Source organism: Microcebus murinus, chromosome 12 (genome assembly GCF_040939455.1).
Source record: "Microcebus murinus isolate Inina chromosome 12, M.murinus_Inina_mat1.0, whole genome shotgun sequence".
Lineage (NCBI taxonomy): Eukaryota > Metazoa > Chordata > Mammalia > Primates > Cheirogaleidae > Microcebus > Microcebus murinus.
This window is the reverse complement of record NC_134115.1, coordinates 92,080,610-92,107,800: the sequence shown is the minus strand read 5'-3', so window position 1 is coordinate 92,107,800 and position 27,191 is coordinate 92,080,610. Positions and strand designations below refer to the sequence as shown.

At 49.7% G+C, this 27,191-nt stretch overlaps 2 protein-coding genes across 4 annotated transcripts in view; one reads left to right on the top strand and one right to left on the bottom strand.

Moving 5' to 3' along the window:
- Positions 1 to 22,516, bottom strand: part of PNPLA7 (patatin like domain 7, lysophospholipase) — a 76,097-nt gene extending 53,581 nt beyond the window's left edge. For 2 of the 3 annotated variants that reach the window (XM_012784444.2, XM_012784445.2), the window contains exons 1-11: positions 22,073 to 22,515; positions 19,873 to 19,947; positions 19,637 to 19,724; positions 19,094 to 19,173; positions 18,573 to 18,664; positions 18,305 to 18,445; positions 17,440 to 17,599; positions 15,531 to 15,611; positions 3,492 to 3,620; positions 2,491 to 2,571; positions 290 to 416 (exon numbers count right to left, since the gene is read on the bottom strand). In XM_012784444.2, the coding sequence (XP_012639898.1) occupies positions 290 to 416; positions 2,491 to 2,571; positions 3,492 to 3,620; positions 15,531 to 15,611; positions 17,440 to 17,599; positions 18,305 to 18,445; positions 18,573 to 18,664; positions 19,094 to 19,173; positions 19,637 to 19,724; positions 19,873 to 19,947; positions 22,073 to 22,102 (1,084 nt within the window). In that variant the 5' untranslated portion in view covers positions 22,103 to 22,515. Of the gene's footprint in view, positions 1 to 289; positions 417 to 2,490; positions 2,572 to 3,491; positions 3,621 to 15,530; positions 15,612 to 17,439; positions 17,600 to 18,304; positions 18,446 to 18,572; positions 18,665 to 19,093; positions 19,174 to 19,636; positions 19,725 to 19,872; positions 19,948 to 22,072 lie in introns of all 3 variants that reach the window. The other variant, XM_076009166.1, reaches the window with a different exon arrangement.
- Positions 22,517 to 24,711: 2,195 nt separating this feature from the next.
- On the top strand, positions 24,712 to 25,443 carry MRPL41 (mitochondrial ribosomal protein L41). Its single transcript, XM_012784401.3, has one exon. The coding sequence runs from the start codon at positions 24,897 to 24,899 to the stop codon at positions 25,302 to 25,304; it is 408 nt and encodes a 135-aa protein (XP_012639855.1). The 5' UTR covers positions 24,712 to 24,896; the 3' UTR covers positions 25,305 to 25,443.
- The last annotated feature ends 1,748 nt before the right edge of the window (positions 25,444 to 27,191 follow it).

Genomic DNA, 27,191 nt, shown 5'->3' with positions numbered 1-27,191 from the left:
GGGTGCATGTGAGGTGATCTGGGGTGCGTGTGAGGTGGCCTGGGTGCGTATAAGGTGACCTGGGGTGCGTGTGAGGTGGTCTGGGTGTGTGTGAGGTGGCCTGGGTTTGTGTGAGGTGACCTGGGGTGCGTGTGAAGTGACCTGGATGCATGTCAGGTGGCCTAGGGTGGGTATGAGGTGGCCAGGGTGTGTATGACCTGCCCGGGCACAGGTGAAGTGGTCGGGGCAGTGGGAGGGAGAAGGCCCTGGGCTCTGGGCTGGAGGTGGCCCACTTGGGTCAGGACAGTACCTGAGTCGCAGGACTTCCGGGGCCGCAGTGGCCTCTCAAACCGCTCTTCTGGGCCATAGAACATCTGCCTTTTGGCCTTTGCAGCAGCCACGCTGGCTACAGACACGAGAGGGATTGCCTGGCTCTCCTGGGACATGAGAAGGAACATCAGCGCTGCTCCTGCAACATCCCTGTGTTCCAATGAGGACTGCTCGCCTTGATAAGGTGACACTCTCAAGGAAAATCATTTCAGGTAATGAGAAGAGGCCGATAATCACTAGGAAATCCTATCATGTAAAAATAGACTGATTTGTAGTTGGGTGTGGTGGTGATGGCACCTGTAGTCCCAGCTACTTGGGAGGCTGAGGTGGAAGGATCACTTGAGCCCTGGAGTTTGAGGTTGTGTGAGCTAGGCTGATGCCGTGGTACTCCAGCAGGGCAAAAAGAGTGAGACTTCATCTCAGAAAGGAAAAAAAAAAGAAAGAAAAAAAGGACTGATTTGTTTAAGGAAACAAAGGCTTAGCCTCCTTTCATCTTAGGCTCTAAGACACTTTATCAAATCAAAATAATGGCCCAAATTGTCAGAAACGGTAATACACTTCATTAAGATGAAAAAATAACGTAGAAAACAAAAATATATCCCCTAAAATGCCAGTAAGATGACAAACCCTAAAATGTCATCAGAAGTAAGGAGAACGTGCAAGCGAGCTGGGCATGCTAACTAGCGACACGTACTGCACATCCTGAAGCCTGCTGTGCTTGTGATCTGACTGCCAGTGTTTTTGCTGTTATAGTAATGCCATGCTATTGTTTACTGCACTCTGACACACTTTAATTTGGTAGATTCTTTCTCAGGAATTCAATTTAACTATTATTTATTGATATATCATTGCCTTTGAAAAACTCTTACTGGCACAATTTTATTATTAAAATTTTGAATCCAAATAAAAAAACTAACATGCATCAGGCATTTAGTAACCACCGGGGCTTTATCTGTACATCCCACAGTACCTCGCTGGGTGCCCTCAACATACTGGGGCAGCAACTCGGGCTGTGAGGACAGAGCAGGGCATGAAACCATTATTGCATTTAGTTCTCATAAGAACTCTGTGAGGTGGGAACCAGTCTCGTCCCATTCCACAGGTTGGGTGTCTACCCAGGGTCACACCTCTGGGACGGGGAGAGCCAGGTTTCAAAGCCCTGAACCTTTGACAATGCTCTGCTCCCTCCAGACAGGTCACAGTGTGGGATCAGCTCAGCCCACCCAGTCTGCATAGAAAGCAGCAATCAGGCCAGGCACGGTGGCTCACGCCTAGCACTCTGGGAGGCCGAGGCGGGCGGATTGCTCAAGGTTAGGAGTTCGAAACCAGCCTGAGCAAGAGCAAGACCCCGTCTCTACTATAAATAGAAAGAAATTAATTGGCCAACTAATACATATATAGAAAAAATTAGCCGGGCATGGTGGCACATGCCTGTAGTCCCAGCTACTTGGGAGGCTGAGGCAGGAGGATTGCTTCAGCCCAGGAGTTTGAGGTTGCTGTGAGCTAGGCTGATGCCATGGCACTCACTCTAGCCTGGGCAACAAAGTGAGACTGTCTCAAAAAAAAAAAAAGAAAGAAAGAAAGCAGCAATCAAGGGTGGGACACAGAGCTGGGTGCTGGCAGGAGGGACCCCGGGGACAGGGATGGAAAGAAGGTGGCAGTCTCCACCAGACAAGGTAGTCAGCTCAGCTTACAGCCCCATGGGGAGCTGGAAAGGGAAAGTTCACGTGTGTTTGGGCAATCAGTGTTTTATGGACCGGAGGTGACAAAGGAGGCCTCGTCACAGGCTTAAATACTGTATTCTCCTGGAACATAAGCCGCAAGGGCACAATAAGGCCACTCACAATCGGGCCATCTCCAGAAGGGATGAACCCCAGCATCAGAGAAGGAATTCCACCTTTCCCAAATCTTAACCCATTAGAGAATTTTTTAAAACAAGGCCCCCTAGAGAATCAAGCCCCCAACTCATCAACTGGCATTTGCTTTAAGGTAGAAAAGTAAACACAGCCCAGGAGTCACCTCCCAAAGTCCAAAGTCCTGAGCACCAGCAAATAGAATGGCCACAGCTGTGGTTGGCACTGTCCCCACTAGGCACTGGGCGCCCTGCAGTGACAGCTGACGGACCATCCTGACACCACGTGGAGCTGACACAGGGCTCTGTGAGGTAGTGTTTCCACTTACAGGGTTGAAGAGCTCCGTGGTCAGGCCCAGGTAGTCGTGCAGAGCCAGAAAGGTCACTCTCTGCAGCCGCACCATGATGATCTGCAATACAGAGACATGTGCCGTGAGCCCCAGCCACAGGCCCAGGGCCAGCGAAGGCCGAGGCCGCCCAGCAGGGAACCAAGCCCACCAGACCCAGGACAAACCAAACCCTTTCCAGGCACCTGTCAGGGGTGAAAACGCCCCTTGCTCCTGGTAACTCACCATGATAACGTAAGATGTTAACATGGAGGGGCGCAGGTGGGGTGAGCAGCACATGGAAACTGCATTATTTATGCAAGTTTCTGTAAATCTAAAATTACTCTAAAATAAGTTTGATAAAAATTTAAAAATCTCTTGGTGGGAGAGAATGAGAGATCTGAAGACTTCTTTGAAATTATGAATTTTTTTTTTTTTTTTTTGAGACAGAGTCTCGCTTTGTTGCCCAGGCTAGAGTGAGTGCCATGGTGTCACCCTAACTCACAGTAACCTCAATCTCCTGGGCTCAAGCAATCCTACTGCCTCAGCCTCTCGAGTAGCTGGGACTACAGGCATGAGCCACCATGCCCAGCTAATTTTTTTTTGTATATATATTTTTAGTTGGTCAATTAATTTCTTTCTATTTTTGGTAGAGACGGTGTCTCCCTCAGGCTGGTTTCGAACGCCTGACCTCAAGCGATCCACCCACCTCGGCCTCCCAGAGTGCTAGGATTACAGGCGTGAGCCACCGCACCCGGCCTGAAATTATGAATATTAATTTTATTATAAAATATCTGTCACAAAAATTTTAAAAACGGCTTTAGCTCTTCCCACACCCACCCAGAATCCCACATCAATTACACTATTCTTCTGAGTCCATTTTCATGGCTATGAAACTCAGGACTGAGACAGTAAACTCAAAATAGACCTACTCAAACCCCAAGCCGGTTGCTGGGTCCCCTGCCTCAGAGCATCTAGAAAAGTTGACTGAAGAAGTGACCCACCTGCACGACCCTCACCAGGGTTTCGGGATACTTCTCAAAAACTCCTTGAAAAGCCGCAGCTGGAAGCCGGAGGATGGTGGATGGGACAGCAGCACGGGCGGAGACCGTTTTGTATGGAGCAGCGTGACCCTGCAACAACAGCTCCATCAGTCCCTGCTCTGTGGGCCCAGCAGAGCTCCCTAGAATCGCTGAGACTTGGGAAACCCACTGAGGAGGACGCCCCACCCAGCTTCCCATTCGAATGGCTCTAGTTTCCCACCCAGTCTGTGCTGTGGAACAGGCTGCTCTGGGTGCTAAGTGCACATGTGTCTTGGTTGTCCAAGAGATCCGCAGCGAAGGTTGACCAATGCAGATCAGGGTTGGGGGCAGGCCCAGATGCAGCCAGCACCATCACACCTGCACACTCACCAGGTGATGCTTCTACCTGCTCCTACCTGTCACTGAGAATTATGGACCCAGCTCTCCAATGTCCTGCTGTCAGTACCCCCTTGTCAAAAGGGTATATAAGACACAAACCCATGCGGGCTTCCTAGAAAGGCCACTGAGAGAGTCAGGAATCTCCTGTCAAATGGCCACCACCACAGTCATGTCACTGCATGTGACAGTGACCAAGCACTAACCAGAGCCTCCACTCAGGAGCACACACGAGACCACCGCTGAGGAGCCGCGTGACTCGTCAAGTGGACTTTGCCAACAAGGCTTCACGTGGCTAATCAAAGAGCCTAACAAAAATCCCTAATGAGTGGCTTTTGGTTTCTGTCTTACATAAATTGGTTGGCATTGGAAAGAAGAGACTGTTTCTTAATTGTGGTATTCTTTGTGTGTAGTAAGATTTGCCCTCTTTGGTGCACAGCTTTTTGGTGTGTTCACCACCAGCACAGAAACAGAACAGCCCCATACGGGGAAGTCCCTCTATGGCCTTTTCTCGTCTCCTGTTCCTCCCTCTGCTGGCTCCTGGCAACACTCACCTGCCTTGTGTGTTCCTATGGTCTTGGCTTTGTCAAATGGCACTTAAATAAAACCACACAGTGCATAGGCTTCTCTCACCGAGATAACACCTGAGATTCCTCCATGTTGGTGCATCTACCAGTGGTCTGTGCGTTTGTCTCCTAAGTACTAGCCTGTCTCATGCATACATACATCACAGTCTTTTTATCCATTCGCCAGTTGATGGACATTTGGATTGTTTCCAGTTTGGGGCACTTATAAATAAAGCTACTACAAATATGCATACACAGGTTTTTGTGTGAACACAGCTGCCATTTCTTTTGCTAAGTAACTATGGATGGGATTCCTAGGTCATATGGTATATGTGTCCTTACCTTAATAAGAAACTAGCAACTTGTTTTCCACAGTGGCGCTATCACTTTGCACAGCCACCAGCCACGAGTGGGTTCCAGCTGACACATGTACTCACCAGCCCTAGTACTATCAGTGGTGCATGATAAAGAATTTGGCTAGTCTGTGTCCCTGATTCCTGGGAGGAAGCCTCTCAACCCTTAGAAGCCCCTGAGTGATGGAAGTGTCCACCCTGCCTCAGACCACACTTGACTTCATGCTGGCAGTTGACTCCTGGCAGCAAGGCCCAAGACAGTTTCAGAAAGGGGCTGGGCACACTGGAAGACCACCATGTGATTAAAACCAGGGGTACCACCTAACTTCTCATCTCTGGGGAGGGAGGAAGGCTGGAGACTGAGTTCAGTCACCCGGCCACAGTTCTGGTGAAATGCCCGCGTTGGCGATTCACACCCGTGTGCCAGGAGGGGGCGCATCTCAAGGACGCAGAAGCCTCACCTTTGGACCCCCCAGACCTCACTCCACAGGCTGATGCTGATTCTTATCCTCTAGAGGACAACTGTAAGCATGGCTGTTTCCTGAGTTCTGAATCTGAAAATTACTGAATCTGAGGGGGCCATGGGAATCTCCTAACTTGTAGCCCGTTGGTCAAAAGTGCAGGCAGCCTAGGAACCTCCAAGTTCCCAGTTTGGGTTGCTATTATACATGCTGCTGGGTTTTTCTGGTTTGTGGTCTGGTCTTGTCTGTTCTTTCTTTTTTTCTTTCTTTCTTTCCTTTTCTTTTCTTTTATATATGCTACTGGGTTTTTTTGGTTTGTGGTCTCCTCTTCTCTTTCTCTCTTTCTTTCTTTCGACAAGGTCTTGCTCTTGCTCAGGCTGGTCTTAAATTCCTGGGCTCAAGCAATCCTCCTGCCTCAGCCTCCCAAAGCTCTAGGATTACAGGTGTGAGCCACTGTGCCTGGCCTAAATGCTATTTTTTACATCTTAATTTCCAATTGTTCATTAGTATTATATGGCAATATAATTGTTTTTTGTATACTGATAACCTCATTCATATTTAGTAAGTTCTTATACCTTATATATTCCATAGAATTTTCCACAGTTTGTGAATAGAGACTGTTTCGTTTTTCCCTTTCCAATCTGTATGCTTTTTCTTTCTTCTCCCGTACCACCCTGTGATGCTCAACAGCGTGGTGAGAATGGACATTCAGTCTTTCACCAGTAATTATGAATAGATGTCCTTTATTTGGTTTAGGAAGTTCTTTTTTTAAAAAAAATATATGTATTTTTTATTTATTTATTTATTTTTGAGACAGAGTCTCTGTTGCCTGGCCGAGAGTGCCATGGCATCAGTCTCATTCACAGCAATGTCAGACTTCTAGGCTCAAGCAATCCTCCTGCCTCAGCCTCCCGAGTAGCTGGGACTACAGGCATGCGCCACCATGCCCGGCTAATTTTTTTTCTATCTGTTTTTAGTTGTCCAATTAGCTTCTAGTTTTGGTAGAGAAGGGGTCTCACTCTTGCTCAGGCTGGTCTCGAACTCCTGAGCTCAAACAATCCACCCGCCTCGGTCTCCCAGAGTGCTAGGGTTACAGTAGGAAGTTCTCTTTTCCTAGTTGCTGAGAGTTTTCCTCACAAACAGATGTTGATTTTTGTCAAATGTTCTTTCTGCATTTATTAAGATAATCATATGGTTTTCCTTTTTTAGTCTGTTGATACAGTAAATTACATTAAGTGATTTTCAACTATTGGAACAGCTTTACACTGCTGGAATAAACTGCACTTGATCATGATGTATTATCCTTTTCTATATATTGCTGGACTCAAACCTCTAATATTATATTGAGGATATTTATGTTTGTGTTCATGAGAGATATTGGTATGCAATTTTTCTTTTCTTTTCTTTCTTTTTCCTTTTTTTTTAAGAGACAGGGTCTTGCTCTGTTGCCCAGGCTAGAGTGCAGTGGCATCATCACAGCTCATGCAGCCTTGAACTCCTGGGTTCAAGTGATCCTCCTACCTCAGCCACTCAAGTAGCTGGGACTACAGGTGTGAGCCACCATGCCTGGATAACTTAAAAAAAAAATTTTTTTTTTTTTTTGTAGAGAAGAGGTCTCACAATGTTGCCTAGGCTAGTCTCACTTCTGGCCTCAAGCAATCCTTCCACCACGGCCTTCTGAAGTGCCAGGATTACAGGCATGAGCCACCATGCCTGGCCTGCAATTTTCTTGTAACATCTTTGTCTAGGTAGGCATCAGGGTAACACTGGCCTCAGAAACTAAACTGGGAATTATTCCTTCCTCTTCACTTTTCTGCAAGAATCTGAGTAAAATTAGCATTATTTCTTCCTTAAATGTTGTAAATGTTGGGTAGGAGTCCCCAGTAAAGTCATTTAGACCTGCAGTTTACTTTGGGAAGGATTTTAGCTACAAATTTGATTCTTTAGCACCGTGGTCCCCAACTCCTGGTACCAGTCTCCAGCCTGTTAGGGACCAGGCAACAGAGCTCCACCATCCTCCCCACCCTGTGGAAAAATCACCTTCTGTGAAACTTAGGAAGGGGGGTGCACAGCAAGAGGTGAGTGGTGGGGGTGAGGGTGGCTTCATCTATATTTACAGTTGCTCCCCTCCCCATTGCTCAAGTCACTGCCTCCCCCAACCCAGGGAAAAACTGTCTTCCATGAAATTGGTCCCTGGTGCCAAAAGGTTGGGTATCGCTGCTCCGATAGATAAAGGGCTAATCATATAATCTGTATCTTCTAGAAGAGGCTTTGGTAGTTTGTATGTTTCAGGAATTTTTCAATTACATCTAAATTATTGATTTTATGGGTATAAAGTTATCCATAATATTCCCTTATGAGTCCTTTTATGTCTGTGAGGTCCGCAGAAACGTCCCCTCTTTCATGTCTGATATTTGTAGTTTGTGCCTTCTCTGTTTTCTTCTTCACTAGTCTGCCTAGAGGTGTTTGTATTTTACTGATGTTTGTTAAGAACCAGCTTTTGGTTTCATTGGGTTTCTCTATTTTTTCTATTTTCAATCTCATTGATTTCTGTTCTTTATTTTTTTCTTTCTTCTGCTTGCTTTGGGTTTTTCTTTTCCTAGTTTCTTAAGACAGAAGCTTAGATTACTGATGTCAGATCTGTTTTCTTTCCTAATACGAGTATTTTAAGGTATAAATTTTGATATGTTGTATTTTCATTTTCATTCAGTTCAAAATATTTCTGATTTCTCTGTGACTTCTCTTTGACAAATATGTTGTCTATAAGCATATTTTAAATTTTTAAATATTTAAGAGATTTTCCATATTTCTGTTAGTTATTGATTTCCAGTTTAATACCACTATAATCAGAGAACATACTTTGGATGATTTTAATTCTTTTAAATTTGTTGACGTTTGCTGTATGGGCCAGAACATAGTATACTTGGCAAAAGTTCCTTATGCACATGGAAAATGTGTGTTCTGCAGTTGTTGAGGGCACTGTTCAATAAATGCTAGTTTGTTCAAAGTGGCTGATAGTTTGTTCAAGTCTTCTGTATCCTTGCTGATTTTCTATTCTATAAATTACTGACAGAAGTAGTAAAATCAACTATAAATGTATATCTACTTCAGTTCTCTAAGTCTCTCATCCATTTTTGAAACTATGTACTGTTATTATTTTGAAATTCTGTTGTTCGGTGAATACACACGTACGATTGTTATATCTTCTTGGAGAGTAATGTTCCTTTTTATCCCCTATCACATTCCTTGGTGTGATATTTATTTTGATACTAACAGAGGCACTCCAGTTTTCTTTTATTTGGGCTTTCATGATATATCTTCCTCCAGTCTGTGTTTTGGTTTATGGGGGCGCTTTTGCGAGACAGGGGTCACCCTATGTTGCCCAGGCTGGTCCTAAACTTCTGGTCTCAAGCAATCCTCTCGCCTTGGCCTCCCAAAGTACTAGGATTATAGGTGTGAGCCACTGTACCCAGCCTGTTTTTAATCTGATTCTTCATATTTAAAGTAGGTTTCTCGGCCAGGCACGGTGGTTCACACCTGTAATCCTAGCACTCTGGGAGGCTGAGGCTGGCGGATTGCTCGAGGTCAGGAGTTTGAAACCAGCCTGAACAAAAGCGAGATCCCATCTCTACTATAAATAGAAAGAAATTAATTGGCCAACTAATATATATACAAAAAATTAGCCAGGCATGGTGGTGCATGCCTGTAGTCCCAGCTACTTGGGAGTCTGAGGCAGGAGGATTGCTTGAGCCCAGGAGTTTGAGGTTGCTGTGAGCTAGGCTGACGCCACGGCATTCACTCTAGCCTGGGCAACAGAGTGAGACTCTGTCTCAAAAAAAATAAATAAATAAAGTAGGTTCCTCGTAGACAGCATACAGCTGGATCTCAAAATTTCCATCCAATCTGAAAATATGCCTTTTTATTGATGTATTTAGACCATTTGTGTGCATTGTTATTATTGACAATAGCTGAGTTTACATTATAATTTTCTAGAGAATGTTGCTCTTTTTTGTTTTAGCAGGCTATTAAGCTGGTTAGGTTGAGACCACAAGTCTGTGCCTTTTGGCAGTGGATTCCAATATCTCAATTTCTTTCTTTTTTTTTAAATTATTTTTTAACTTATACATTCATCCCTATTTTTCTTTTTCCCTTTTTCAATATCTCAGTCTTCAAAACCTTGGTCCTGTTGCTTTGCTCTACCCCACACATGTCACTCAGGAGTTAGTCTGAGATTAGAGCTGAGGATTAAATCTTAACTCAATTTTCAAAACCTTTGCTATGCTGTTCTGGGTCTGTCCTGAGATTGTACAGGTTCATGGACAGATTTAGTGGCTCCACTTCCCCAGCTCTCTCCTCCCTGAGATACACACACACACACTCTCTCTCTCCCAATCTCTCTCTCTCTCTCTCCCTCCCTCCCTCTCCAACCCTCAGGGGCCCTTTTTTCTGGTCCTTTTAGAGGATGTCCCATCAGGATTTTAGCTGGCTCCATGAGTGAGCTGGCATCAAGGCAAAGCAATGAGACAAAAGAAAAAATAAGAAAGCTTGTTCCCTCATGGGTGGCTACCCTACATTTTGATTCCTACCCACAATCTGCCTGCTTAATTTTCAGAGTCCTCCAGTAACTGCCTTTTGCATTTTGTCCAGAGTTTTTAGCTTTATTCAGCAGGAGAGGCTACAGTAGCATGACCCTGCCACAGCAGAACTGGAATTCTCCTACTCTGCTTTTATTAAAAATAAAACTGTAATTTCCTTTTTTGAGAATCAGAATGAAGATGCCTAATAAATCACCACAGATATTAAATACAACAGCAGCTCACCTGTTTGGACGTGGTTCACTGTTGCTGCTGCTGTTCAAGAGAATTCTAATTTGCTTTCGTGCACTAGGCCACATAAACGAGAGCTCAAACAAGGTGAAACTGAGCGGGTGTCCGACCGCCTGACATTATTGTACTCTAAAGCAGAACTGGGCGAACACCCGTGCCTGCTGCGCAGCCCTGCACATCAAGAACACAGACATTCAATTCTTAGGATGTTAAAATCAAGCTCTGAGACTCAGCAACTTTTCTTCCACTTGTAATTTTGTTCTTCATTTCAAAACCTTTATATAAAAAAGCTACCCCCTCAACAAGAGAGAGATCCAACCCACACCACCAGAAACATGAGCACAGAAAGGCCCTCTCTGGAGTCACTCTGCCACCCTTCGTAAGGCCAGAGGGGCTCCCCTTATATGTGCATCACCCAGCTCCTCTCCCTCAGCACTCACAGAGCAGAGGAGGTACTATGCCCACACCCTGACTCAGATGCAGCCTCATCTTATTCCCAGGCCGTGGCTACAAGACCTGGTTGGCCAGCATGTCCCCGAGTCACCAAGTGGTTAGGCAACCAGGACATACGAAGACCCTGGGGAAACAAGGGAGAGACATCCACACAAACCCAGCGACGGGCAGCTCTCATCTCTGTGCTGGGACCAGAGAGAAAAGCACGTGCACATGTTTGGGGCAGGGGAGAGGAGCAGCTGCTGCTAAAAGTGGCTCATGTGCATTTTATTTTCAAATCTAGTTGTTTATTTAGAACAGCAAAGCCCTCAACCTCACCTAAAACTGGAAATTGTGACAACCAGGGAGGGGCAGTGCACTCAGGACGTGGGCCAGGTGCACCGACACTCCCGTGGCAGGCAGGGTCCCTGAGAAACCCACATGTGCACACGTTTGCAGATACTCCCAGCAGTGTCCTGCGCAACTGCAAATAATGACAAATCAACAGTGGTGTAAGTGACGGAGCGAGAACCATGCCTGTCCACACAGGAATTGCACACTAATAATCTTGCACAAACTAAGGGTTGTTTGTGCAAGCAGGATGCCATTTGTGAAATTTAGAATCAAGCAAAATTACACCACATATTCTATGAATACCAGAGAAAATTAGCTGTCTCTGAGGGAAGAAGAGGGTGAAATCAGAGCGCACACATGGGTAACTTGAATGACACTGATAGTTAATAGCTAACTTGTGTTATGGTGACACAACCTGGGTCAGAGTTAGCATGTCTGTTTACAATATCATGCTTTAAAAAAAATCATTATACACAAGGTCTCACTATGTTGCCCAGGCTGGACACTAACTCCTGGCTTCAAATGATCTTCTCACCTCAGCCTCCCCAGTAGCTGGGACTATAGGCACATGTCACCACACCCAACAATATCATGCTTTTTTGTATATTTAAAGTATTTTGTAACAACTTTGTAAAAATTAAAATAATAAAGTCAACCTCCTATTAGAAATGGTAGCTTCAAGATACGTGTTTATCCTTGTTCCCTCATGGAATATACACACTTTATGTCAGGCAAAAGTAAGAGTAGATAAGGAATGTCGATGAAATTTTAGAAGCTGATGGAGTCCACAGAGTCCTATAATGAAAGCTGAAACTACACTTTAGGGGTGTAGAACCTAGACAGGGAAAACGGTCCATGCCACAGAGCCCACAGGAGGCTCAGGTCAGCACCTCAGGAGGCCAGAGGCAGGAGGGGCTGCTTGAGGAGCAGGCCAGCCCCAAGTCTCCTCCTCGGCCCCACTGGGCTGGCAAATGGCCCTTCTTCTAGGCCACAGACCAGCAGGTGTTCTCTCCAGGGAAGGTGAAGTGGGTCTGAGCATTGGGACAACAGGCACAGCTACGGGCCAAAGAACGGTGTCTACTCTGGATGAGAGCAGCCCAAACACCTGTCCTATGCTAAGCCAATGACAGCACAGAGGATGCTACAAGACTCCTTTCTGGGAAGCTGCCCTAAAGACCTGCAGACACTGACCTGTGGGCTCCCAACTCTCCAAAACATGAGCCAGCTTCCTGCTATTCCTCCTGCAGGGAGTCCCCAGGTGACAATCCCCAACCACACACGGGGCTTACACCCAGCTCTCAAGTGGCTCACATGAGTTTTCTTTTTACAATTAACCCACATAACTACTGCCCAAATCAAAGTATAGATCATTTCCAGCAACCTGGATTATCTTCTATCTCCCCAAGTGAATACCCAACCTAACCCTCTGACAGGTACCCACTAATGTGACGTCTGTCACAGAGGTGGCCAGTGCAGCCTCAGGGCCAAACCCTCCCATCACCTGTTCATTTACACACTGCTGAGAACTCATCAACACTGCAGTGGCCACACTGAGTAGCTTCAACAGAGACTACGTGGCCCAAAAAGCTAAAATATTTACTCTTTGGCCTTTTACACAAAAAAGGTGGCTGGCCACTGTGCTGCCATCATGTATCACTGTCGCTTGTACTTGAACTCCATTTAAGTGGAATTACACTTAAATGTAATGTGTGCTCTTTGTACCTGGTCTCTCTTGGTCCACTATGTCTATGAGATGCATCTACATGGTTTGTGTCGCTGTGTCCAACGAGGATTTCACTCTCACATAAATTGACTGTTGGAGACAGAAAGCCCCCTGATCTTAAAGATAGAAATCAATAAACAGAGAAGAGAAATTCAGAAAAGCCAGAGATAACTCAGGAAGCAAAAGAAAACCTCATGTTACTTTATCCATCAAGTAAAAACAGTATGATATTTAAAAATTACATTCAGGTTGAACTCACACCTGTAATCCCAACACTCTGGGAGGCTGAGGTGGAAGAGTCACTTGAGGCCAAGAGTTCGAGACCAGCCTGGGCAACATAGCGAGACCCCCATCTCTACAAAAAATAAGAAAAATTAGCCAGGTGTGGTGGCACATGCCTGTAGTCCCACGTACTTAGGAAGCTGAGGCAAGAAGATTGCTTAAGCCCAGGAGTTTGAGGTTGCAGTGAGCTGTGATGATGCCATAACACTCCAGCCTAGGCAACAGAGAACTTGTCTCAAAAAACAAAAAAAAAAGAAAGAAAAAGAACATTTAGGAAAAAAAAGCTCTTGAAATAAAAAAAATATGACAGAAATTAAAAATTCAGTGAAAGGTTTCCAAAATGAAGTTGAGAAAATTCTCCTAGAAAGTACAACAAAAAGATAAAGGTAGTGTAGAATAAAGACAATTCTAGAATTGTAAGGTTTCAAAAAAATATACCTCCCTTGCACTCTAGCCTGGGCAACAGAGTAAGACTCTGTCTCAAAAAAAAAAAAAAAATGATTTTAGACTTTGTTCATGTTATTTGGTAAGAATTTACATTTTGTTAAAATGACAAAAACAAATGATTGATGAGGCAAAAATTATGTCACTCCAAATGCCCAATTAATCACAATATACAATAATTTCTCTCCAAGATCATGCCCCATTTTCTACTTCCACGACACCCAAGAAAGATGGGTTCCTGCCCCCAGAGAGATGGTCTGACACGGACACAGCAAGAGAGGGATGCAGCTCTTGAGAGAGGCAGGACACAGCCCTGGCCCTGGTCCCGGCACACAACTCTCCTTTCTTGGCCATCCATATCACAGTGCTGTAAAAATCAGGCTCAACCCAGAAACCACAAGGAGATCAGACTCAGAAAGAATAGAAACATCAGACCAAGAGAGATTTAAAAAGAAAAACAAACAAACAAAAACAATACGCAACAACAGAGGAAGTCCCCTTCCCAGTTTGCACTGAAGCAAGCCAGCTGTCGTGGGAGGGGTACCGGTGCCACGTGTCTAAGTGGCTTATGTCTATGGAGGCCAGAGCTCTTCCAGACCTTTCCTGGCTTTTCTCAGGCCCACTGGCACACCCTGCACGTTCAGGAGTCCCAGAGAAGCCAGCCAGAGCTCTAGAGACACAAACCCACCAAAGGCCTGACCAGGAGCAGAGATGACAAGGTGGCCTGGACCCTAGGCCCCCTCAACCTATGCCAGAAGCCTCCTTAAAGGGAAATTCCAGCCTTTCGAAGACAGGCCAGCCTTGCTCAGAGGAGGTGCGTGTCCTCTACTCTGCCAGGCAGGTGGCCTCCCCAGCTTGCGTCAAGTGTCCTGTGAAGACATACCTAGTCCCGGGGACCCAGGGAGACACTGAGGTCCCATTCGTGCCTCCACCCCAGGCCCCTACACAGCCCAAAGCAGTGTGCTCATCTGACAGGGAGCAGAGTGAGCACACTGGGCACCCCAGCACCTCCGTGTGGAGCTTGCTGCCTCCTCTCCATGCGTAAGAACTTAGGATTGGGTCAAAGGAGTCTCCAGGCTCTACCAGGAGACTTCACACAAAGCTCCCAGACTCTTGACCCTGCCCAAATGCACTCTGGCCAAGATCCATCCTCACAAAGTCTAGAGAAACCAGTGTAAAATCTGCCTCAATATATAGCTAAAAATGAAAAGGTATCACTTCAAAGAGTAAGATTCAAATCAAATGCACCTTTTGAGTTAACACAAGTCTATGCTTTTAGCAAAATTCAGCTGATGAACACCTAAGATTGGTTTCACTGTATGTAGGTTTTACTCAAAAGGAAAAGGAGATTAAGCAGATATTAAATTCTAGTTAACAGGGAGGCAACGGGACATGCTGAGCTGAGACCTGAAGCAGCTGGTGACAGGCACAGGGACTGACTCTACTTTTCTCTTTGCTTTGGTATATGTTTGAAATGCTCTATAATAAAAAGTTAAAAACTCATGAGATAACATGAGATGTCATTTTTCAATCTATCCGATTAGCCAAGACACAGTGCTGGGCAGCACCCTGTGCTGCTGAGGTGCACACGTCACTGCCGGCACAGCCTCCATCCGCGCGGGGGGCGGGTTGGCAATTACCTTTTGCAATGGCAAAGGTGCATCCCCCGGGACCCAGCAAGTCTATTCTAAGGATTTTCCCTGCAGACCGGTCTGCAAATATCTGGACTGATGTACATACAAGACTCTTCACTGCAACAAAGAACAGCGAACGAGGGCACCACGAGAGACCCTACGTGAACCTAGTGGTGGTACATCCCTCCTGGGGAGGAGCCCCAGGGCCTGAGGAGAGGAGGAAACAGTCAAACACTCTGCAACTTTTTGGGCCTTCTGAATGTTGTACCACATACATGTATCACCCAGTCCAAAAACAATCATTTAAAAGGCAACCGAAACCCTTAACCAAATGCCTGGCTATTGTTAAACACATTGTCTCAGTTTCCCCCAATACCCCCTTATCTACTGTGGAAGGACAGAAGCTCCTTCATGTCTCGGAAAATCCTCCCACCCCGTGTCACTGTGGAGAACTGGCCTTTGCCGACGAGGGACCTGCTGTCCAGGAGAGATGGGAAAACCAAGGGCTCAGGGCTGACGGGGACAAGTGCCCGGCACGGGCGGTACTCACCGTGATGACGTCCAGGACACTGAGCAGGCTGTGGACGCTGTCTCCCGCCAGAACCTCTTTCACCACCACCTCGGTGCCGTCCTGCGCTTGGAGAGCACAGCAAGCCCTGTCAGTCCAGGGGCGTCCGTGGGCCCAGGGCAGCAAGGCCAGCAAGCCTCCGCCTGCGCGTTGCCCCTGATGAGGTGGGCACCGCAGACAAGGAGGCAGAGGACGGGCCGGACTTGCCAGAACCAGAAGAGAGAAAAAAATGAGGACGACTGATGAAAACCACCCCGACCTGGCCTCAGCCTCTCAACACCATGACTGGTCCTCACTGGGTGGATTTAGGTGAAATTTCACAAAACCTTAGTTTGCTGAGGACCAAATGCAGCTTTTATCAGTATAAATTATAGAAGTTTAATATGATGTTCTATTTTAAAAAGGGGGGGGAAACATGCAATTCTGGTGACTTAACACAGGAACTTCATCTCGGCTTGAGCCTGGAAATCCAATCTGGCAACAGTCACCCTCCCTCCACAGCTCCCCCATGGCCAGAAACATGACGGGTCTGATCCTCTAAGGAGCCCCTCATGAGTGGGGACAGAGTCTCTGGGCACCAGCTGGAGGGCCACATGCCCCAGGAGCTACTGGCTCTGACTTCCCTAGACTGGGCAAAACAAAGGCCCTTTCCTTTCTAACAATCCCACCAAGTCCAGCCATAGACTAAGCTACAAACCCAAAAATCATTCTGCCCAGACAACACTTTTGTTCTAGAAACCCAGAAGGACAGTGCAGGAACCGTCTTGGGATCACTGCCCACTCCCAGGAGTCCTTAAGGTCAGGAGACCCCCGTGCAAAGTCCAGGATTCACTACGTATCTGCTCCAAACAATAACAAGTAGTGGGAAGTCTGCGTCACCAACTGCCAGGACGGATAACCCGATGCCACCCTCCCTAACAGGAAACCTCGCTGGGATCTGACCCAGCAGCCACCCCCAGCAACCATGATTCAAAGGGTATAATCTAACAGGGGCAGGAAACAAATATTTAGCTCCTAGGTGAGCGAGTACCTAAATTATTTTCTTACAACTACAATTTATGATCAGAAACTTGAAAATACTGCAAGGGTTCAACTGATCATGGCAGATCAACACAATGATTTACTACCAAACCATTAAAGGGAGTATTCTGAGGACTTGGAAGAGACTTTTTTTCCCCTAAAGGATGTGGTTTCACTCCGTCTCTCAGGCTGGAATGCAATGGAATGATCATAGCTCACTGCAGCCTTGAACTCCTGGGCTCAAAGGATCCTTGGAAAAAACATTTTTAACATGTTTAAAATATATCATGTAAAGCCAGGCACAGGGGCTCACGCCCATAATCCCAGCACTCCAGGAGGCGGAGGAGGGAGGATTGCTGCAGGTCAGTTGTTCGAGACCAGCCTGAGCAAGAGCAATACCCCATCTCTACTAAAAATACAAAAATTAGCCAGGCATGGTGGTGCCTATAGTTCCAGCTCCAAGGGAGGCTGACCCAGGAGGATCACTTGAGCCCAAGAGTCTGAGGCTGCACTGAGTTATGTTGACACCACTGCACTCTAGCCTGGGTGACAGAGCAAAACTCTGCCTCAATAAATAAATAAATAAATAAACAAATAAAAATAAATAAATAAATAAAATATATCAGGTGAAACACTGAAATAAAACCACGTCACACCACCACTAAACCCATGCAAACATCAGACACACGTGTGCTCAAGGGTAAAAGATAACGCGCCAAAAGTACAACAGTAGTTGTGTATGAATGTCAGGATGAAGATGTGCCTTTCTCCTCAAAGAACTAAAAATCAAAATTTTGCATTAAATTTTCAACGGAAAAATTCTAAAACTTTAAGATGACAGATCCCAGGCATCACGGCCCCCGCCACTCACAGCGTCCTGTATGCAGAACTCCAGCCGCCCATCCTGCACCACATAGATGCTGGTGTCCAGCTCCCCTGGCCGGAAGACGTGCTCCCCTTCCTGCAGCTGCACAAAGACCATGTGCTTGCAAAGCTCCAGGAACAGTGGCTTCTCAAAGTGGCCCAGGACCCTGCAAGAGCCAGAGTGCACTGTGGGACACATCTCCTGGGGCGGCGGGAGAAGATGGAGAGCCTCTGAAACAGTCTCAAGAGGGCACAGGCCACTGTCCCTGCCAGTGCCGGGTCCAGTGATGCAGATCTGCACAGCTGACCAACAAACCACCAGGAATCACTGTCAAACAGAATTTTAAATTCTGAAATTCCCATGAGCCTATTTTCCCATCAGCTCAAAGAACTTGAGCTGTGACTGTGAACCCGAACCCAATGCATGACGGACGGAAGGCAGAGGCGCCCCTGGGAGGGTGGTCAGGTGCTGGAGAGAGGAAGACAAACGGCAAGACAGGGGACACAGAAAAGAACGCAGGCCTCCGGTTTTTGATCCATCTGCACAATTCTCGTTCTTGCTCTGGGTATATCACTAAAGATGGAAACATTGAGAAATAGCCACACAAAACAAGGAAGAACCAGCGAGGGGCATGTGGAACACAAGATGCCCCTGAAGCACTGTCCAGACACCTGCCGAGCATCCCACCCGGCACGAGGCACAGAGGCCAGCAGTCCTGAGGCAGATGGCAGCCAGGCTTTGCCGGCCATCACCTGACAGGGCAGCCAAGCTGAAGAGGGCCCCAGTGAGAAGGTGTCGAGACACCTGCATCAACTGCAGCTCCTGGGAGGACCCTAAGCCACCGCAACAGGCCCTGTGCTTGTTCTCTTACCGAACGTTTTTCAGCATGTACAAAACTTCCGATGGCAGGTGAGAATTCTTCACATCAAACTCCGTGAGATCAGCCTCCAGAAGGGAGGGTGGGGGCTCCTTTGGCTGCAGGGTGGGGCATTCCTTCTTGAAACGCAGAATCCTACAACAGACATGCTCACCTTGAGTAGAGACCTCTCAGGCAGTGCTGACACAGGGCAGCTCCGTCACCACAGTGCCCCCCAGGGTGGGCAGCGGGCACTATATGGTCTGAAGGACACTCCCAGTACCTCTTGGCCAAAGATAGCACCTTGGTCCTCTTCCTGGTCCGCTGCCGGGACTGGGCTGTGTTCCCAACAAGCGTGTTGGGGAGCGTGGTCACCTGCAGAGCCGAGGGAAACGCCCAGTCGCTGATCTCTGAGTCTCAGGGGTCAGTCCTCAGGACCTGCCCGTGGGCCACTGGCAATCCTGACTTCAGCTCCTGGGTCTGGCTGTGCCACCCCCACCCTGCCTGGCTCCTGGAGAGGTGTCATTGCTGACAACAGCACATCACACCGCTCTGCACATCCTCAAGATCATCCTCACTGCCCCCTGACAGGGCATTTCTGGGTAAAATGTGTGGGGTACGGCTGGGGGAAGCAGACACCATTCAGCATGATTTTCAATGCCCCCTAGACCCTGTGCCTACTAGCAGGGGCTGTGGAGCTGGAGAAAGGGCAACGCACACTGAGAACTGGGGCTCCAGGAGACTGGTGGGCATGAGGGCCCCACCCTGCAGAGGCCTGCTCAAGAGGGAGCCTACAGCACGCACCTTCCTCATGATCTTCCGCCCATAAAACATCACTTTATCTCTCTTCCGGAACCTGTACTGAGGCATGGGCTGCACTTGTCCTGCAAAGGGAGTGAAGGGGCAGCCTGAGCCGCAGCCAGGACACAGCAGGGAGATGAGTCTGCAAAGGCAGCCCTGCAGAGGTGCATGTGGTGAACGTCACTCAGCCAAAGCAAAGCTGCAGGGCTGGCCCAGCCGTGGAGAAGCAGGTGCTGGACAGTGAACCGTATTCCTGTCCTGTCCTGTCCCTGCTACCACTCAGCATGGGAGCAAGGGTCTGGGCGACAGACTCAGCTCAGACAAAGGCAAATCTCATCTCTGCTCACTGAGCCTCGCAGGGAAGGCAGAGCAGAAAAGACTCTGCATAGATGCGGCCCCCTGAGCTGATGTGTTCAGTCTGAGCACAGACAGGCCAACAGATTCCAACAAAAACCACCACGGGCTTGAGGGCTACTCCCAGAACCTCAAAACACATCCCAAGACACCCTCTTACCCTAGGGCCAAAGACAGAAGCAAGATACTCACGAAATCGGTTAACTCTTCTGTACACAAAAAAGACAGTAACACCAATGAAGGCCAACGCCAGGAGGGCTCCAATGACAATCCCCATCAGCTGGGCCAGACCAGAGACAGAACACCTGTCAGCAAGGCCACCCAAAAGCCCCCGCCCCTCCCCAACCACAGGATGGGCAGTAAGGAGCCAGGGGATGGGGGCAGCAAGACGTGATGTCCCACTCTAGGGAAGCATGTGAGGTGGTTACCATGGTGGACTGTGAAGGCTCCTCCATGAACTCCAGACTCCAGGAGTGCAGCCCAGCACCCAGACAGAAGCCAGCCTGCAGCAGAGAGCACAGTGGTCAGGATGGGCAAGGAGGGGGTGGCCTGGCTTCCCAGCCCAGACGTGGTCAGAGCAGCAAGAACAGAGTTGGGAGTTAGGGAGGAAATCAGCCTGGAAATTTCCAGAAAGAAGAGATCTCTCCAGAGGTTGCTGAGGCCCTCTGAGCCCACCTGCTAGGAAGCACTCAGAGAGCAACCTGTCTTCCTCAGGCCAGCATCTATGCTGTCATGACAAAAGCCCCACATATCACTGACATACCTGATCCCTGGGCTTTCCAGCTCCTTGGGATACAAGACCAGGTGAGCAGGCCCCAGCCACAGGGGAGTTCAGAGCCATCTCTCAGTGCCCTCTGAACACCGACAGGGCCACATGCTGCTGGCCTCAGGGCACACGGGAGCCCACATGGCAGCAGTGCTCAGAAACCCAAGGACTTTGAGAGTCCATTTAGACTTTGAGAAGATTCAATACCAGTTCACACGTCAAATAAAAAATAGCAGAGAAGGCTGTATGCGCCTGCCATCCTACTGTCTCCTGCAGAGGCATCAACAGACTTCAGAAGTCCAGGTCCGTGGGCAGGAGGAAGGAAGGGAAAAGAAGGGTGAGGGCAGGATGGTGAGTGGGTGACAGCAGAGGATGCTGCCGACTGCAGTGGAAGAGAAAACTAGTGGAAGACCCAGCCAGATAGCAGCCACTCTCCTCCCCCTGGTATCCACACCTTCCTTCCAAGCAGCTTGTTAACCCTTTCAAGTTTCTACACAAGTGCCAAAGACAAAAGCAGCTCCCCAGCCTTCAGAGAACCAGGAGTCATATGAGGCAATTCATGCCAGAAAGCCCAAGGAAATCTGAAGGGCACTCGCAAAAGATCTCAAAAGCACAATTCTGCAACAAAGCAGAATAAGTAAGTGGTCCAGAAAAGTCAACCCTCTGAACTTGGTTCAAGAGGCAAATAATGCGGTGGTTCACGCCTGTAATCCTAGCCCTCTGGGAGGCCAAGGCGGGAGGACCACTCAAGGTCAGGAGTTCGAAACCAGCCTGAGCAAGAGTGAGAGCCCATATCTATTATACATAGAAAGAAATTAATTGGCCAACTAAAAAATATATATATATAAAATTAGCTGGGCATGGTGACACATGCCTGTAGTCCTAGCTATCCGGGAGGCTGAGGCAAGAGGATCACTTGAGCCCACGGCACTCTAGCCTGGGCAACAGACTGAGACTCTGTCTAAAAAAAAAAAAAAAAAAAAGGCAAATAAAAGCACTGGAGACCAGCCTGAGCAACACAGTGAGACCCCATCTCTTCAAAAAAATAAAAATAAAAATAAACAGAAAAATTAGCCGGGCATAGTGGTGTGCCTGTAGTCCCAGCTACTTGGGAAGCTGAGAAGGGAGGATCACTTGAGCGCAGGAGTTGGTGGCTGCAGTGAGCTGTGATGACACCACTACACTCCACCTTGGATGACAGAGAGAGACTCTGTCTCCAAAAAACAAAAAGAAAGAAAGAAAAGCACTGGGGGCTTTTTGCTTCAGCCAGTTCAGAACGGAGGTGCTCAGGCTGCTTTCCCCCAAGGTTCCATGCTCAGCTCTCAAGAACGTATCAGACGGGGTACCCAACAGCACCTAAGAGTGTCCCTCTGAGCTCAGCAACCACTCCTCAGACAGTCGAGTCACCTATAGAATGGCATACAGCCTATCTACAGTCTCCTGCAGTTGAGTGTCTCAGCCTGTCCAGCTTCCCACTGTTGTTTTAATGGACCTAATTCTCTGCTTTAGAAATAAAGGCCTTTGTGATGTGGCTACAGATTTTTGACTAAGAAAAAGACTCTATGCAAAACCAGCAAAGTCCTCAGGCCAGACTGGAACTTTAAGGGGAGAACAAACAGGACATGGCCAGTAGTCACACTGCTGTCCACACTAGAAAAGCTCCGTTGTCTCACAAGTACTAGCAGGGTGACAAGGACTCAGAGAAGAGCCACCACACTGCCACATTCCTCAGGCTTCAAGAGGCCACCAGGACAAAGAGGGAGACAGAGCAGATGCCAAGAGGACCCTTTTCTTGGTCCAGAAATGTCCCCAACTGGGAAATCCAAGTTTCTGACTCCTCTCTGGACCCCTGGTTTACATACCTCCAGGCAGACATCGTTCTCCTCCTCCATGGCTAAAATCAGAACAGTCACAGGTGAAAAGAGACAGACTGAGGCCAACAAGGGCACACAGCCACCAGCTCATGTGCACATCAGGACACCCGTGGTTTCAGACTTTTCCCCTAGGTTCCTTTTCAAGTCAAATTATGCTTTCACTGAGAGGAAAACTCTGCTGAAAATGCCTGTTCTCCGTGAAGAAAAGTTGTCTTTGCAGAAGCCTCTGTTGCCTCTCTAGAAGCCACTTCCTCCTCTCTGTAAACAGCCCTCACCCAGGACAGCAGCCAAGTCACGGGGCTCAACTCCAAGTAGGTCCAGGGACTCTGGGCAGCTCAGCCGGGCCTGGTACAGGGCCCAGGGGCAGCCTGTGGGTAGAGGCACTGGGGAGGAGCACCACTGCGCAGTGGGCACCACTGTGGAGAGGGCTGGGGAAGGGCTCACCACTGTGGAGGGGGCTGGGACTGAGAAGTCACTGCTGGGGAGGGGGCTGGGACTGAGGAGAAGTCACCACTGGGGAAGGGGGCTGGGACTGAGAGGTCACCCCTGAGGAGGGGGATGAGACTGAAGAGAAATCACCGCTGAGGAGGGGGCTGAGACTGAGGAGAGGTCACTGCTGGGGAGGGGGCTGGGACTGAGGAGAGGTCACCCCTGAGGAGGGGGCTGAGACTGAGGAGAGGTCACCACTGAGGAGGGGGCTGGGACTGAGGAGAGGTCACCCCTGGGTAGGGGGCTGGGACTGAGGAGAGGTCACACCTGAGGAGGGGGCTGGGACTGAGGAGAGGTCACCGCTGGGAGGGGGCTGGGGCTGGAACTGAGGAGGGGTCACTGCTGGGGAGGGGGCTGGGACTGAGGAGAGTTCACCGCTGGGGAGGGGGCTGGGACTGAGGAGAGGTCACCGCTGGGGAGGGGGCTGGGACTGAGGAGAGGTCACCGCTGGGGAGGGGGCTGGGACTGAGGAGAGGTCACCCCTGGGGAGGGGGCTGGGACTGAGGAGAGGTCACCGCTGGGGAGGGGGTTGGGACTGAGGAGAGGTCACCGCTGGGGAGGGGGTTGGGACTGAGGAGAGGTCACCGCTGGGGAGGGGGTTGGGACTGAGTTGGGGTCACCGCTGAGAAGGGGGCTGGGACTGAGTTGGGGTCACTGCTGAGGAGGGGGCTGGAATGAGGAGAGGTCACCGCTGGGGAGGGGGCTGGGACTGAGGAGGGGTCACCGCTGGGGAGGGGGCTGAGACTGAGGAGAGGTCACCGCTGAGGAGGGGGCTGAGACTGAGGAGGGGTCACCGCTGAGAAGGGGGCTGAGACTGAATTGGGGTCACCGCTGGGGAGGGGGCTGGGACTGAGAAGGGGTCACTGCTGGGGAGGGGGCTGGGACTGAAGAGGGGTCGCCGCTGAGGAGGGGGCAGGGACTGAAGAGAGGTCACCGCTGGGGAGGGGGCAGGGACTGAGGAGAGGTCACCGCTGGGGAGGGGGCTAGGACTGAGGAGAGGTCACCGCTGGGGAGGGGGCTGAGACTGAGGAGGGGTCACCGCTGGGGAGGGGGCTAGGACTGAGGAGAGGTCACCGCTGGGGAGGGGGCTGGGACTGAGTTGGGGTCACTGCTGAGGAGGGGGCTGGGACTGAGGAGAGGTCACCGCTGGGGAGGGGGCTGGGACTGAGGAGAGGTCACCGCTGAGGAGGGGGCTGGGACTGAGGAGAGGTCACCGCTGAGGAGGGGGCTGGGACTGAGGAGAGGTCACCGCTGAGGAGGGGGCTGGGACTGAGGAGAGGTCACCGCTGAGGAGGGGGCTAGGACTGAGGAGAGGTCACCGCTGGGGAGGGGGCTGAGACTGAGGAGAGGTCACCGCTGAGGAGGGGGCTGGGACTGAGTTGGGGTCACTGCTGAGGAGGGGGCTGGGACTGAGGAGAGGTCACCGCTGAGGAGGGGGCTGAGACTGAGGAGGGGTCACCGCTGAGGAGGGGGCTGGGACTGAAGAGGGGTCACCGCTGGGGAGGAGCTGAGACTGAGAAGAAGTCACCGCTGAGGAGAAGGCTGGGACTGAGGAGGGGGCTGGGACTGAAGAGCGGTCACCGCTGCAGAGAGGGACGACACCAGGCCAGGCGCGGCCGGGGAGGGTGGGAGGCAGACGTGACACTGTCCAGGGCTGCTAGCTCAGTGCGCAAGATAGTGTGTTGGGTCCGGAGATGACGAACTCGGGACTGCGAGGACCTGAGGCTCCCGCGGGGAGGAGCCTCGCTACAACGCGGCGCCCTCAGGCTGCAGACCCCGACCCGCGAGCGGCCGGCCTGACGCCACCTCAGGGCTGCAGCGACCGAATCCCCCCGGGACGCCGCGGGCCCCGCAGGCGGGCGAACCCGAGGCAGCGGCAGGCGACTCCAGGGACCAGGCTCCGTAGGCGTGCGGCGCGGAGGCGGGAGCGGAGGGCGACACCACGACAGGATTGCGCCCAAGACCCGCCACCTCAGGGCGCGCAGGCTGTGACTCACCCAGCCCGCGCTCCGGACGCCCCGCCCCAGCGTCATGACGTCCCTGACGCCCCGCCCCGGATCTTCCCACGCATTGGCCGAGTCCCCTGAGGTCACGCCCCCGCGTAGCGCTGAGGCTGCTCGTTGGATGCGGCGGCAGCCAATCGGAGCCGCTCTTGCTGCAGTGTGTCGGCCACTCGCGCCGGCCGGAAGCGGAGCAACGTTGCGTCCGGGCTTGGTGTCGGAGCTGCTGCAGGCCGCGTGGGGGCTCGCGCGGGATCCGCAGCCCAGACCCTTGCGCGAGCAAGCGGGTCAGGCAGGGTCCGGGCTCCGCAGGGCGGCGCAGCATGGGCGTCCTGAGCGCGGCGGCCCGGGTCGTGGTCCGCGGCGCGGACAGGATGAGCCAGTGGACGAGCAAGCGAGGGCCGAACACCTTCCGCAAGGGCCGGGGCGCCAAGAGCACCGGCGTCCTCGCCTCGGGCTGGAAGTTTGTGCAGATAAAGGAGAAGGTCCCGGAATTCGTCGTCCCGGACTTGGCCGGCTTCAAGCTCAAGCCCTACGTGAGCTACCGAGCTCCTGAGGCCGCCGACGCTCCGCTGACGGCCAGGAAGCTCTTCGCGGAAGCAGTCGCCCCTGCCATCGAGAAGGACTTCAAGGACGGCACCTTCGATCCTGACAACCTGGAAAAGTACGGCTTTGAGCCCACACAGGAAGGCAAGCTCTTCCAGCTGTATCCGAGGAATTTCCTGCCCTAGGGGGCAGAGCAGGAGTGACCTAGGGTTTTGCCTCTGAGCTGGAGACTGCATTGATCCATTCTCACAGATCGTGAATCCCGGGGGAGTGGGGCGGTCGTTCCCTCGTCTCGTTTCTATTAAAGGCCTTTGCTACTCTCTACACAGCGTGTGTTTTTGGCATCAGGTCGTGGGAAAGTGAGGCACAAATGATTTCGGTGCAGAGTTCTCATACGGAGACTCCCTTCACTGGAAACCCTTTGGAAGAAGTCACCTTCTCCACAAAAGGGTTTTGGGAGCATGCCAATGGCGAATACATCACTCCACTTACAGGAGGAAGAGAATTTACAAGGCAGGTTGTGCCAGGTGACAACACTAGTTAGTTCATTCCCCAAATTCCTCACCCAAGAAACAAGGAGCATATTCTTTATGGGGTTTCAAGGCAACAGTTTGTTTTGGTCAGGTGAAGGTAACTGCCCCTCTTGGGGCAAACCTAAAGATGAGGCCACACCAGAAGTTAGCGTCAAACTGGGATTTCTTTTGTAAACCAGTCCCTCTTCTTTGTGTGTGCCTGTTTCAGTGCATATCTGGCAGATCTTCTATATTGTTTAATATCTAGTTGACTCTTTAGTTAAATATCCTGGCCAGGCATGGTGGCTCACGCCTGTAATCCTAGCCCTCTGAGAGGCCGAGATGGGAGGATCGCTCAAGCTCAGGAGTTCGAAACCAGCCTGAGCAAGAGACCCCGTCTCTACTAAAAATAGAAAGGCATTAATTAGCCAACTCAAAATATACATAGAAAAAAAAATTAGCTGGGCATGGTGGTGCACGCCTGTAGTCCCAGCTACTCAGGAGGCTGAGGCAGAAGGATTGCTTGAGCCCGGGAATTTGAGGTTGCTGTGAGCTAGGCTGATGCCACGGCACTCTAGCCAGGGCAACAGAGTGAGACTGTCTCAAAAATATATATATATATCCTTAACACAAACTCTAAGGGAGGATTCAACATGTTTCTATAGATATAAAAGGGCCATTGGGCCGGACACAGTGGCTCATGCCTGTAACCCTAGCACTCTGGGAAGCCCAGGCTTGTGGATCATTTGAGCTCAGGAGTTTTGAGACCAGCCTGAACAAGAGTGAGACTCGTGTCTACTAAAAATAGAAATTAATTGGCCAACTAAAAGTATATAGAAAAAATCAGCAAGGCATGGTGGTGCATGCCTGTAGTCCCAGCTACTTGGGAGGCTGAGGCAGAAGGATTGATTGAGCTTTGAGGTTGCTGTGAGCTAGGCTGACACCACGGCACTCTAGTCCAGGCAACAGAGTGAGAGTCTGTCTCTAAATAAATAAATAAATAAAAGGGCCATTAGCTGGCCATTTCTACCTTAACATAGAAAAATTTCTCATAGTAATTTGACTTACGTTTGGCCTGTTGTGTCCTAGCTTCAGAATAGAAGAAGGCAAAGGATAGAAGTCCATGTTTTCTGCTTCTAAGCACCTATGTACGTTAGTAAATGCTGAGCATTTGACCGATTTTACAGTGGCCTGTACTTCAACCACACAGCTCCACCCAGAGACAAGAATATTCTAAGTGGGAGTCAGGTGTCACACATCTAGCTTGTTCCGGCAGGCACCATCTGTCCCAGATTTGGAAGCGAATAGGTTTTTTTTCTTATAATTTTTTTCAAGCCAAACAAGTTATAGAAGCGTATAGTTTTTTTAATGCCACAATCATGGAATCATTAAGTGCCTCACACTGACTTCACATATTTCCAGTTTATGACCCCCTAAGGCAACTCAGGACAGATTTACGCTTCTTCCTTTTGTTTATCTGCATAGGGGTCTAATACAGGTGGCGCATCCCTCATCAGAAATGCTTGGGACCAGAAGGGTTACAGATTTCAGATTCTTCTG